The 13635-nt window shown below is 41.2% G+C and overlaps 1 protein-coding gene across 2 annotated transcripts in view; it reads right to left on the bottom strand.

Annotated features, from left to right (window-relative positions):
* The window catches only part of nrg2b (neuregulin 2b), a 76376-nt gene that overhangs the window by 25578 nt on the left and 37163 nt on the right, over positions 1 to 13635 (bottom strand). For both annotated transcript variants that reach the window (XM_032555157.1, XM_032555158.1), the window contains exons 4-5: positions 12462 to 12585; positions 489 to 547 (exon numbers count right to left, since the gene is read on the bottom strand). In XM_032555157.1, coding sequence (XP_032411048.1) covers positions 489 to 547; positions 12462 to 12585 — 183 coding nt within the window. The remainder of the gene's footprint in view (positions 1 to 488; positions 548 to 12461; positions 12586 to 13635) is intronic.

The raw sequence follows: 13635 nt of genomic DNA, 5'->3' as shown, positions 1-13635 counted from the left end.
TACTCTGGCAGATTATTTTACTGAGACAAATGCCTTGTTAAAAGTGAAGTAATCCCTTGAAGAAATTTTTAATCTCAATGATTTTTAAAAAAATCCTGGTTAACCCCCCCCACCCCCCCCAAAAACCCAATAAGTAAAAAAAAAAGACTTAAAAAAACCTCCCATATTTAGCTGAAAAGTCACTTGTAAGGTAGTTTTGTCTTATTTTAACTGTGCTAAGATATTTTCACCAGAAACTAGACGAAAAAGAAATACTTGGTAAGATTTTGGGTTTTTGCAGATCACCTGAGGAAAAGGAGAAAAACAGGGTGGAGGGAGGTGTGTGGGGGGGGGGGAGACAAAACCTCATGCAAACACACCCTCACACACGTACAGGAAACAGAGAAGCAGTTTAGTAAACACACACACACACACACATTATCCAACCCCTCCGATGTGGCATGCAGCATCTCAGTGAGAAGGAGACAGACAAGAGCAAATGGACGTACTGTAGAAACTGGTCAAGACGGAGTTTTGACAGCGGTCCCCCGTATAGTCGTTGGGACACCTGATGGAGCGAAAACAGGACACAGAGGGAGGAGAGTGGGATTGGGGGGGGGGGGGTTAGAGACAAAAAGAGGGAGAAAGGAGGGAGTGGGAGGGGAGACAAAAGAGAGCAGAGATGAGGGATTAGAAACAGCACAAACCACCAACTACAGAGAAACTTTATTGTTGTAACATTACGATTTTATTTCCCTACTGGTGTGACAATTCTCAAATTATTAGGACTTTATTCTTAAGTGTTTTGACTTGATTCACAGCGGAGCATTTTTATCCAAGTTGCTCCAGTTTCACTCCATGCGTCAAAACGCTGCTTTGTTTTAAAGTCACAGTTTTACTTTTGAAATTGCACTTCCCTTCTGTTATTTCTGTCACTTGAACTTAAGACAAGAAACTTTTGTAAATTAACTGGAAATAATGTCTTTCCAGCTTGGAAGCTCAAAACACTGTCCTGAGCCGTATGCAACGAAATTTCGTTCTGTATACACCCTGTGCATGCAAAATGACAATAAAGTCAGTCTAAGTCTAAGTCTTTAAACATGACTAATGGCGTTTTTTTTTTCAAATCCCTTATAGTTTTGAGATATTAGTTTGAATGAACAAGTTATTGATGTGTTCTCTAGCATTCACTTCACATAAAAGTATAATGGCTTTCTTTTGTGTCACACGCAGAAGTTTAGTGTTGGTTTTACATACAGTATGTTACTTCATACCTCTATGCAATTTATATAGAAAAACTAAAACTTTTCTTTCACTCATGCTTTTGTTTGATTCTGAGCTAGCGAGAGACTTTTCCTCCTGTATTTTACAACTTCCTTCGCTCAGGCTCGTCTCTCTACGCTTTTTTTTTTTTTTTTGGCTTATTGAAAAGTTGGCTGCTTTTTGGTCCCGACGTAGTAATGGTTTCCTTCTGGCGTCTCGCCTCATGCAGCCCATTCTTTTCTTTAAGCCTGAAGAAAAAAATGGCCTTATTGTGCATCTTAAAACTGCCACGGCACTTTTTTTTTTTGGACAGTCCTTTATGTCGGCTGGAGATATTTGTGGGTTTTTTTGTTTGCCTTCCAAATTTCCCTGGCAGTTGTGGCCGAAATGTTGTGTTGGTCTCCTTGACCGTGGCTTGGCTTCAACACAATCCCTCGTTTTCTACTTTTTAGTTAGAGTTTAATCGCTGCTCGTTGGATTTCTCAATTCCTTGGATATTTTTTATGTCCTTTTCCTGTTTTATACGGTTCAACTGCCTTTTCCTGCAGATCCTTTGACCCTGAATGCAGCAGCATCAGTGCAGCACCGTAGTAAACGTTTAACTCGGTAACTCAACGACCTTTTATACACACACAAAAATTACAAGCACACACTGGCTCCCAATTGAGGCTGTTTACCTATAGTGGCCATTTAAACTTAGTTATGTCAGCTTTTGTGTTTTTAGGTCAAAACTTTAGGGGTTATATAAACTTCTCACCAGTCATTTGGGTAGTTTCTGTAGTCAAAATGATTTAAAAGGAGTAAGCATAATTTCTGTACCTGAAGGTTGGCAGAATTTCAGTACTTTGAATTACAATTTTTGCGACAAGCCATCAGTCCAGGCACATTGGACTTAAAACCATAGGCATTGTGCCTGATTGTTAGGTCTCCAAGCGACTGCCTCTCAGACAGCATTAAAAACATAATTAAGGAAATCTATGGGTCTATGTCTGGAGTTGGAAAGTTCTCCAGCAGTCTTTTCTTAGATGGCCACTGACTTATGGGTTAATTAAGAGTCTGTTGTCGCCCTTGAGATTCGCTTTGTGTGTCTTTTTTTTTTTTTTTTTTCAGATTTCAACTTTGGACAAGATAAAAACAAAACAAAACACTGTTCACTCATTAAGTATAAAATATGTGAAAGCTATGATCCTTAGACTTAAGCTGTGTTTTTTACTGTTGGTAAAGCTAGTTGAAAAATTATTGTGATTTATAGAAAGAAATCAAGCAAATATTTTGCTGCCAGGTGAGACAGTTGCAAAAGTTTGAAATCCCAAACGTAGGGAATGCAGGGTTTCCCCCAGTGTATTATAAGCCTGGCGGGCCATCAGGCTTTACTTGTGCCCCCACCAGGCTTAGCATTGCTTATTTATTTATGTGTTTTTAAAATGTGTGCATTTTTTTTAAAAGACTTTATAGTTGGTGTTCAGGTGTTAATCTTCCAATCTCCCAATAATACATAATAATCAAATGATATTTTCAAATTCCCTGTCAACTTTAAACATTTATTAACTCAAAAACGCGACGGGCCGCTGGATGAATGACCGCCCCGGCGCCCAAACACCGGGCTTAGCAAGTTTTCTGGGGGAAACCCTGGAATGTCCAAGATGTAACATTTCACTTGCGAGTTCTTTACTTTAACCTGAAAGATTTCCAAAAATTTGTTAAACTGTCCGGACGACAAAATATACAGAAAATATTTAAAAGAAAAACAAAACAACATTTCTGCTTACAATAGTGATTTCTTTAAAAGCCAGAGAAACATTACAAGGACAGAAAAGTGCCCAGTTAAATTTTTGCTCCTCTTTTCATGGCTCATCTAAGATTAAAGGTAACAAGAAAAGCCCTCAAATAAACTTTATGTCCTGGACCATGACATCCACTGCCTATACTCACCTTGCTCTATTCTTTTCATTTAGCGACCAGAGCGGGTTGGTGCGTTCGAACAGCCTCGTCTTTTCTGAACACTCTCCCAGCTACGAGGGAGGGCAGAGACTGAATGCTGCGTCTGCAAACAGTGACCACTGAGTGTACCGTTATAACAAATCAATCGGACTCAAACGCCATTACAGTAACAAGATCTTTGACGCGGACTCAGAGTTTAACCTAGATTTATCAGGCTGTCCACGAGGAAACGGAGCATTTGATCGCAAAGAAACCCATAACTCCACATTAAAATGTTTTCACTGGAGAGAGCACAGGAAGGCATACGCAGCGTTTATTTCGAGTTACAAATATACCCTTAGCATACATTTCTGCTGGGTTTCTATTTACTTCTATGGTGTCCCTGGGGTTCTGCTGCTGGAAAACCAAAGGGGAAAAGTTTACGAAAACTACAAAGACAAAATACTCAAAAGAGCAGAACTGATTTGTATTATGAAGGTTTTAGTGCTTTCAGTAATAAATTCACTCAGTGATAGAACTTCAGTGTACAGGCGCGCTGTCCATAGAAGGGATGGCGTGAGCTTTTTACCATCCAGGATGGGTTACACTGACCCGACGTGCGTTTTTTTTTTTTTTTGTGGCTTCGGGAACAAAAATACTAGTAGCGTTTTTCAGAAACGGAGGAAGCGATGTCCGACCGTGACACCTGCCGCGATTTTCACCGAGCTTTGCACTATGACCGCGGGAGAGTTAAAATCCTTAAGGAGTTTCAAATGGGGTTAAAACCAAACAGCGCAAATAAAATAAAATGCACACACAGACAGCTCTCCACAGAGTGTGAGCGTAAAAATGGTTGGAATGGATCTTTTTTTTTTTCGGATTTCTTGGCCACGAACAATAACAGGAGTTTACATGCAGCTGCAGAAAGTGCTGTTCTGTTTCTGGATGGTTGGCGAGCTGTCAGCGAATAGTGCAAGTGAGGGTGGGGGTTGGTGGGGGGGTGCGAATCGGCTATTCTCTCCCTGGCATCAGCTATCAGCTATCAAACTCACAGCGCCGAAACTAACAAGCAGGACTCCTCACTGCATCACAAGAAACAGGAGATTGATTCAAGTACATGCAGGGAAACACCCAGGGTTTATTTACTTATAATTTTTGCTAATTTACTTCTCCTCACAATTGGACATTGTGTTTTTCACACATACTATGCACTGTTCACCTTTTTAGCCATACCAGCAGTCATATGTCTTTGATCGACAAGGTATGTGTTCTTTAGCCTCCGTTGGTTGAAGCACGGGGGAATTTAGTGCCACGTCCTCCAGCTAAATGTTAATTGTAGGTGTGTTGTTGTTGTTGTTTTTGTTGGGACATAAATACAGATCTGAATGTGAATCAAAAATCATCACGAACGTTACGCTGTAACGCATGTCATAGCTCTTACCCCGCTTTGCATAATTGGTTTGATCAATTTTCCTGCCGCAACTGATACCGAGGCGCCTTTTTTCTTCTTCGTACCGCAGCCGAGTGAAAGACGGGCACGCTTTAGAGAATCTGATCCGACTGCAGCGCACATTATCCTCTGGATGGATCACAACAATTGACCAGAGTACTTCTGATACTGTTGACGTGGCACTATTCCAGCGATGATGACAGAGGCTCTTCGGCAACTCCATCCGGCCCCCGGCAGTAATAACCCGTGCCGTATTTATTCCATTGATGTAGTGCCTGGTCAACACATTTATCCAGATTAAAATGCAAGGACCTTCCTCTTGCCCTCTTGCACAAACTGACTGGGTATCCTTCGCTCCTCTTTCTCACCGAGAAAGAGAGAACTTGCATTTTGAATCAATTACAGCAAAAACCCTCAGTAGAGCCCACTCAGCAATTTCCCAGAGATATAAATAGAGCAGAGAGAAAGAGGTGAAGCAGCCCCCTCTCTCTCTCTAGTCTTTCTTTACCTGCCTAAACCTTCTTCCTAGTTTCCCTCCTAACTGTTTATAAGTGAAAATGAGCAGAGAGCCCATCAAAGTAAAGCACATTTTTTCGTTGGACGACACGAAGGCAAACTCTTCGGTTTCCGTCAATTGATTAAAGCCTCATTAATCCCAACATAAACGTGCGCACCAACATTCTATTGAGGCATCAATATTGGCCTGAACTAATAACGCTTGTATATTGGATTAAAGGGAGTTTAATGACATTTGAGAGGAAATTAGATATTTTTAGCTAGGTAGTTGGAAATCCATTCATTGTATTATTTACGTCATCGAGTCAAAACAGCTTCGTGTGGGGCGTGCCGCGGTGGCGTAGGGGTTAGCACGACCCATGTTTGGAGGCCTTGAGTCCTCGACGCGGCCGTCGCGGGTTCGACTCCTGGACCTGGCCATATTTGCCGCATGTCTTCCCTCCTCTCCTTCCCCCTTCCTGTCAGCCTACTGTCATATAAGGGGCACCAGAGCCCACAAAAAGACCCCCGGAGGGTTAACAAACAAAAAAACAGCTTCTTATTTTAGGATTTGACCTGCATGAACAGATATCTGATAGTGTTTTATTAATAAAGTTTAGATAATCTTGAAGACATTGTCACCTCCGTCACTGCAGGCTGACATCTGCTTTAAAATGAATATTTGCCTTAAAAACACACAAAAGGCAGGTCAAAGTAAAACACTTCCATCTCGTTCATGGTGCCAAAACAATGTACAAAAACCTGCAGCTAAGCACCCTGGGAAATAGTTACCCTGGAGTGGGAACTATTTCCCAGGGTGCTTAGCTGCCACTCCAGGGCTACCTTATAAAAAAAAACCTTGTCTACTCAACTCTTGGCGATATGAGAAACTGAATAATACTATAATACAACTTACAACTTCACAATTGTAATAATTTCATCTTCCACAAACTCACATATTTAAGTTCAGAATCAAAAAATCACCAGATTTATTTGACGCAAAGAGTAAAAGTTGGTAGACAAAACTGAATACTCTTTTCCGCCAGCACCACAACTTATCTCTGCTACAAGGGATTTCCACTAGTAACGGTTATATGGTACCAGCACCTTTTTTTGAACCAACTTTGTTGCGTTTCCAAGCTGAATCGGGCTGAAAATGAAACTTCAGGAACTGTTGGTCACTGATTAGATGGTGAGATTGCGTAACCAAACTGCATCACGTTTTCTTGCCATTTTCATTTTCAAGTAAGACAAAAAGCCACATACTGTTCAACACACTTTTGTCACGTACGGATTACGTCGCACTACTTTTCGGACTCTGAGGCAAACCCCAGTGCCGTGTCTTAGTGCCGTTTCCTATTAAACAACACCACAACTGTGAAATTTTGTTTCATCAACATTAGCGGAATATCGACAAAGCTCTGCGCACATTTGTGATGGAAACGCAGCTTTAATCCATTTACAAGGCCCTGTATCCTGCATTCGCAATAATGTTATGCTAAAAGCTAGCATAAGTACCGTGTTTGAACCGTCATTTCTCTCTTGTTACGTCTGGTAGGGAGTGTGTCACTTTTATTCGGCCACAATTATCTCTGTGAGGTGGTGGGGATGATTGAGAGGATATCCAGAAATGGACTAGCATCGAATTTAGCGGTGAAGCAAACATCAACCAAAATGAGTTTCCTGGAGCAGTTTGCTGGTCTTTACGTACTTTTTACTAGATGTTGGCAAGGCAACGAGTCCTGCTGACGTGGCTTTAGCTGTCACTTCCTCTCTCTGCCTGGATCACTGTCAACCCTCTGCTAGGACAAAGCTACTCAAAGCTAGTCTAGAATCACCAGAGGAAGAGAGCAGGGCTAACCCCAGTGATGTCAGTCCAAATCAAGAAAACACTTCCCAATCTGAGTAACGCTTCTGCAAAACTCCGCATCTGCATGAACGCAAAGGGATGTTAAGTCGGTGAAATCCATTAATGAGCTCTTCTCCACTTTCACCTGTGTTTTAAACACAATCTCTTTCTGCATCGTTTGTCCTCCAATTTAACCTACAGAGTGCATTTTGCTGTACAGCAATAATTTGCCCTTTAGGGAAGAGGATATTAGATGTTTTCCCAGATGGGGAGGTTGGAGGATGGGAGTAAAACAGCTAACAAAATACCCCCTCAAGTTTCAGAGCTATCATAAATTCCTGCGGCCTGCCAGTGCCATGCGCTGGAATGATTTGCAGCAGTTGTGCAGATTCATGAGAGACAGAACAAGAGGGAGAGTTAGGGTCTACATATCTCTGAAGTGAGCAATCAGCACTGACAGTCTACAGACAGCGGTCTTATTTACATCCTGTTATCCAGCGACCCCGGCAGACGGGCCAACAAAGGATGACAGAGCCGAGAAACCCACGCTGGGTCCCATAAAAAAAACCCTGCAGGTTCCTGGCCGTGCAGCATGCTGAGCACAGAGCGGAGTCGTATACGCACACGAGGCCGTGCAATCGCTCACCTCTTCCCCCAAACCCCCCCACACGCCCGTAACGTCTGGGTGTCAACCCTTTCAAACTATGTTTTCTGCTTGTCAGCACCACCAGAATAAATCCTGAATTATCCTTCAGCAGTGTCCGCAAGGTATGTCAGATGGGAGGCGGAGACAACGGCAGCGAGTGAAAGGAGGGAAACGTGGGACGGAGAGAGAGCGAGAGAGAAGGAAGCAAAGGAAGCAACGAGCGCAGGTACGAGACATCTACAGCGGATCTAAGGACGAGTTTCTCTCAGATGTGTTCAGTTGTACAGAGAGAATTATAATAAAGCTTTTGATCACACAGGACTTTACATACCATCTGTTCTCCACTCAGTCGGGGGAAGGAAACGCTACACGTCTTCCAAATGATCCAGCTTGGAATTTAAAGATTACGACTCTGCTGTCTTATCCAAGAAGTTAAAAAAACAGAAAGGCATCTATCTATCTATCTATCTATCTATCTATCTATCTATCTATCTATCTATCTATCTATCTATCTCATGCGTTTCCTGTTTATGCCTCATAATACACAATCATGGAAGAAATACTTTATCTATGATTGTTGAAACAGTCATGGAAAAACACCATACACCCCTTCTTACCTCCTGCAGGAAGTAAGAAGGGAAGTAGCAGCTAGATGTTGCTAATCACATGCAGTGGTTAACCAATCATTAGCAAGCGTGGGCAGCGCCACAATAGCACGCATGGTGGTAGTTAGCATGGTGCCAAACCTCACACTATACGAGCCCTCAGGGAGATTGTTTGTTAAACTTTAGGACAGTACAATAAGAAAAAGACTGAAAACGGATTCCTTGTTAGCAGAGATGTGCAGATTTTCGCTAATGAGCTAATTTTTTGCTTAGTGCTTTAGCATTTTTGCAAACTTTAACAAGGTTAGGGCTTCCTCTGAATGAACTTTTCTGGATAAATTAAAAAGCACCGATTTACGTTGCTGCTTTACACACTTTCAGTTGAATAAAGTTTGACATTTTGTGTCGAAGTTTTGATTGTAATCTTTTAAGAATTCTTCAGCTAGCTAGATGTTCATGTTCATGCTCTTATTTTGAAGTGAGCGAAGACTGTTCACGCAGCAGTTCCTTTTCCTGTCCTCATGTTTTCTCTTATTTTTCCACCAATAATTTATGTCAAATAAAACACAAATAGGATCAAAAATAAAACCTGGACAGTAGAGAGAGCAACATACAACATCTAAGGCCAGTATAGAAAATATAAATTATAATGTCTTGTTGAAATGCAAACTTGTAAAAAAAAAAAGAAGAAAATTTTAAAATTCTTAATATATTTCAGGTTTTGTATTATTAGTTTTAGATAATAATACAAAATGTCATATGTTGTAATGTCAGTAATTACTTTTAGCTGTGATTACGCATGATTGTTTTTCAGTTTATTGCTTTGTCTTCCTTTGGAGAAATATTTTTTTTTCTTTCTCCAATTTCAGGCAGACAGACATTTTTCCCTTTTTGTGTAAAACGTCAATCTAAGTCACCGCTGAATCATTTAATACTCAGTTAATAGACACTCTTGCACTTGCTGCTCTAAACTCCTACCAGTCTGATGGCTGCTTCCTGAGAAGACGCCTCCTACTCAGAGAAAGTTGCTCGCAGTTTTGTTTCTACACAAGGAGGACTGGATCACTCACAAGTGCAGGAACTATGTGGACCTGACAGGGAAGTCTCCGTGTCCAGGTTAGGTCAATTTTTTTTTAGGATATCAAATTTATAACTGGAGATGAATTTAATGGACTGTGAACTAATTTGAGTGTCTTAACGCTTAACCTTAGGTGCAGAATTGACTGCAAAGTAGGTTTTACATGTAATTTAACGATCCGTGACCTTATTAGCCAATCTGCAGCTCCGAAACATAACGCCTAAAGTTATTCATGTGAATAAGTTACAGAGGTTTGTGAAAATAATTAACAAAAGTAGTAAGTAAAAAAATATCTCAAATGTGTAAATGACACCATCAGATGAGGAATAATGACACAAAAATACAAAATGCATTGTTGTGTAATGTCTTGGTATTTTTGATGTATTACCTTTTTGTCTATTTGTTGATTTTGTTTAGTCTTTGAGAGGGTGCACTCACATTGTTGCAATTATTATTATTATTATTATTATTATTATATTAGACAGAAATGGTCTAAAAATGGCAATATTATCGTTTATCGCAGTAACTTCTGGGACAATTTATCGGCTGTCAAAACGCGTTATCGTGACAGGCCTAAATTTCCGTTAAAACGATCGTACACTGTTTCTACTGTACACACTTTTGATAATCGATGGCTGCCGTGTGTACAACGAACAAAAAAATAAAAATAAAAAATGGAATATGCTGTGCTTTTTTTTTCTCAAAATACATCAGAAATGTGCTTTTGACTAACATCACGTGTGCCACGACAAATAAAAAGACAGACTCGTCAAACCCGTGCTTGGCTTACATTTATTTAAGCCAAAACAAAAAATCTAACACTTTTAATTTGGACTTCTCGCCGTTGTCCAACAGACACAGCTTCATTACGCTGGCAGTGACCGAGTAACTCGCAGGTGTGGCTCAACTCTCAGTTAAAGGTGAAGGAGCGAGTCATCTGACAGCCTTGCCTCCTGCTCTGTCCTCTGCGCTGCCCTCGGCTCGCAAAGTGGCTCCTGGTTACAAGCCAGCAGAGAGAGCAGCTAACACTCCGTGTCAGCGGGACGCCCTGTTTAACTTTTCATTGCTTCACCCAGCAGAGTAGCATTGTAGAGAGTTTACTGTAACGTTACCCGCTTCCTGCAACCTGACACGGACCTGCTGGGATCCCTTAAAGCAGAACAGCTACAGTACCTGAGAATGGTTTACATATACTGTATATTCACCACCACAGGTGCAAATGTCATGCAAGTGATTTTTATTTTTTTAAGAATCACTTTTCGAATGAACCATTCAAAGGACAGGGAGTACCAATCTGACCTTGTTGAGTTCTTTTTTCTAAAAATTCAAACACATTAGATGAGATCCTCCACAACAAGCACCAAAAACACAATTTCTTTCAGAAAAGACCAGCGAGCTTCTGGCATAATTCTGGTTGGACATTTGGCCGCTCTTGTTGCCAGAATTGGTACACGTCATTTAAATTGTTTAGCTTCGTAGCTACAATCTTAAGCTCAGTCCACAAATGTTCAACAGAGCTGAAGCTGCTTCAAGTCTTTTGTAAAATGAAAGCCGCTCTAGCAACACCAGTGTCACCGTCCACAGCGAAGGTAGTTTAGCATTTGCTTTAAAGCTGGGATATTTAATCGATATTGTTGCTTATTTTAATTGTACACAGCTCTTTAAATGTCCTGTGAGTAAATATATTTGCTCATTTATCCATAACGACTGGAACTTTCAATCTCTAGCAAGTTATTTTTGCAATTTACCGTCTATTAAAAGAGCGCCCCTCAGATTAATTTCACTTCCTGCTACAGCGAGGGTGAAATTACCGTAATAACCCGATATCGGCTGGAAAGCGCAACGTCTCCCCTTTCTGAATTTTCAGATAGCGCAACGTGTGGAGGAATTACAGTACTGCACATCTGGCTGGATTCCCATTGCTCCGTTTACGACTTATAGGGTTAACTTTTATTTCTTTTAAATGCTCTACTGGTACATATTATCTAAAATTGTCACTATGAAGTGACAGTTTGTTATGAAACAGATAATCTGTGAAAAGATCGATGTCCTCCACCTCCTCCCAGTGCTACCTTTGCCGTCTGAAGGAATGCACCACTCCTAGTCAAAAACAACCAATCAGAGCCAGAAGGCAGTCTTAGCGCTGTCAATCAACCTCATGTGCGTGCTGCTAAATGTGCTAATGGCGGACAAACAACTCATCGTTACAGGAAAACAATATGTCCACCATCATCGGTTGCCACGCTAACTAGCATTAGCATTCATTACAGGCTTCGTTGTGGTGAGCTAGCTGTAGCTTAGCAAAGAGCAAGGGTGAGGTTTTGAGCACTATGTAAAGTAGGGTGATTGACAGCGCTAAGACTCTCCTCCTGGCTCTGATTGGCTGTTTCTAGTTAGAAATGTATTTTTACGAATTATCTGTCACATACTATAATGTCATGACATAATGACAGTTTTAACAAATATGTAAAAAACATATTGTTATAAAAGTTACATATAACAGCTTTAAAGTATAAAACAGACCAAAAAAAAAACAAGCTTCTGAAAAGGCCGTGACCTTTAACCCATAACTATTGTTCCAGGGAGACCATCATTTAAAACGAGCTCCAATATTTCTGAAACGAAGAGAGGTCAATATCCAACAACAGTTACACATGCGAGGTTTAGGTGATGCTTTCTAAAATATTAGGGAAGGCATAGATAGATCAGGTCATACCAGAAAAATAAACGTCTTAAATGCATCAACACCACATTCACATCTATGACGATTAAATGTACACTGCTGACTGATGATTAAATGTTTCACTAAGTCGATCGGCCACCGTCGAAATCCAGCGTATTGGATGCTAAACGGGAAGATAAAGACTCCATTTCCCAGAATGCCAGACATCCACACCAACACTTCTGCGGTGAAGAGCGCTCCAGAACGCCCACGCCGCTGCAGCGGGGAACGAAGACTTCTGGTTGCGTATGGTATGAACATTTAACCTCTGCAACTGCAAGCTGCCATGAGAGCCCGGTGAGTGGGAAAACCTGACCCCCTGAGCCACGGTGGCGCCGTTTAACACGCATGACACGGAGAGCATGGTGGTCCGGGGACCCAGCAGAGACACTGACGGATGAAAGGCACCGGGGTGGAGAGATGGAGGCTGAAGGTTTTAAAAGGAAGGACTTACTTGCAGGACAGCTGGTTAAAACCGTGTATAAAGAAACAGTCTCCTCCGTTAGCGCAGTAGGCCCTTTCTGAGTCGTTGCAGCGCCTCACGTGACTCACACCTGGAGATGGGGTGGTGGTGGTCACTGGCGAGGGTTGACACAAAACAAAGACACAGAGGGCTGTTAGCACTCCAGGTGTGTGCGCTGTTTAATAATGACACTTTGAAAATGCAGTTGAAACATATTTCACAGACTATAATATAAATAAAATAGTGCACAGCGTTTGGCTTCCGACGATAAGTCAGACTGAAATTTTCCCGCTTTAGGTCGGCCAGGACCACAAAGCGACTCTGTTTGCTAACCTGTTGAAAACGGGAATATTTTAGAGACGTTTCTCTCGCAAGTCAGAAGTTATACATTTAGATTTTTGTGCCTTTAAGCAATTTGTCGGGGTTCGTACACTTTTCCCCACAGCAAAATTCAAGCATTTTGGAGATGGGCGGCAAAACGGCGAGATCATTTGAACAGTAGCACCGATTTAAAAAAAACAACAACACTTGGTTGTTATTGTTTTAAGTTTCAGTGAATCCATTTTCACTTTCAACACGACATTTTTCAGCACATTTATTCCAGAGTCAATTAATATTTTCAGCTGAAGGTATATTTTTCATGTTGTTATTCCTTTTAGCGAAGGCGTGGCGGCGTCATGTCGTCGGGTCGCTTCGCTACATGACAGACTGCTGCACTTCTCAAAATAGATGCGGTCGCACGGAAATAATTTTACGTACAACATCTCAAAAGATCAACCAAGAAGTGAAAACGGCAGAAAAAAAACGCGTCTTGAAAAAGGACAGTGACGCTTAGCAGTTAGCACACCTCGAGAATATTACTGTAAAACTCATTCTATCACTTAGAAATAAATAATTTTGCCAATTATAACGGCAAACAAAACACCTCCAGTAAATTTGAAAAAGCAGAATTTCAGCTGCCAGACAAGACGAGTCAAAAAGTTTCTGGAGAAACAAATTCTGGTCGGGTGAGACAAAGACAGGTAGGCCTACAAACGGAAGTCCTGGTGATTTTATGTTTTATAATGTTGTACGTTTGTTATTAAGGTGCTTTGTCGCATTCAAATGAAATCGATCCAGCGTGTGTGGAGGAGTCAAGCCAGCATCACATTCAAGGTCAGCTTGG

This window comes from Xiphophorus hellerii, chromosome 23 (genome assembly GCF_003331165.1).
Source record: "Xiphophorus hellerii strain 12219 chromosome 23, Xiphophorus_hellerii-4.1, whole genome shotgun sequence".
Lineage (NCBI taxonomy): Eukaryota > Metazoa > Chordata > Actinopteri > Cyprinodontiformes > Poeciliidae > Xiphophorus > Xiphophorus hellerii.
Note: the sequence above shows the minus strand (reverse complement) of the source record. Positions and strands in the feature narration are given on the sequence as shown.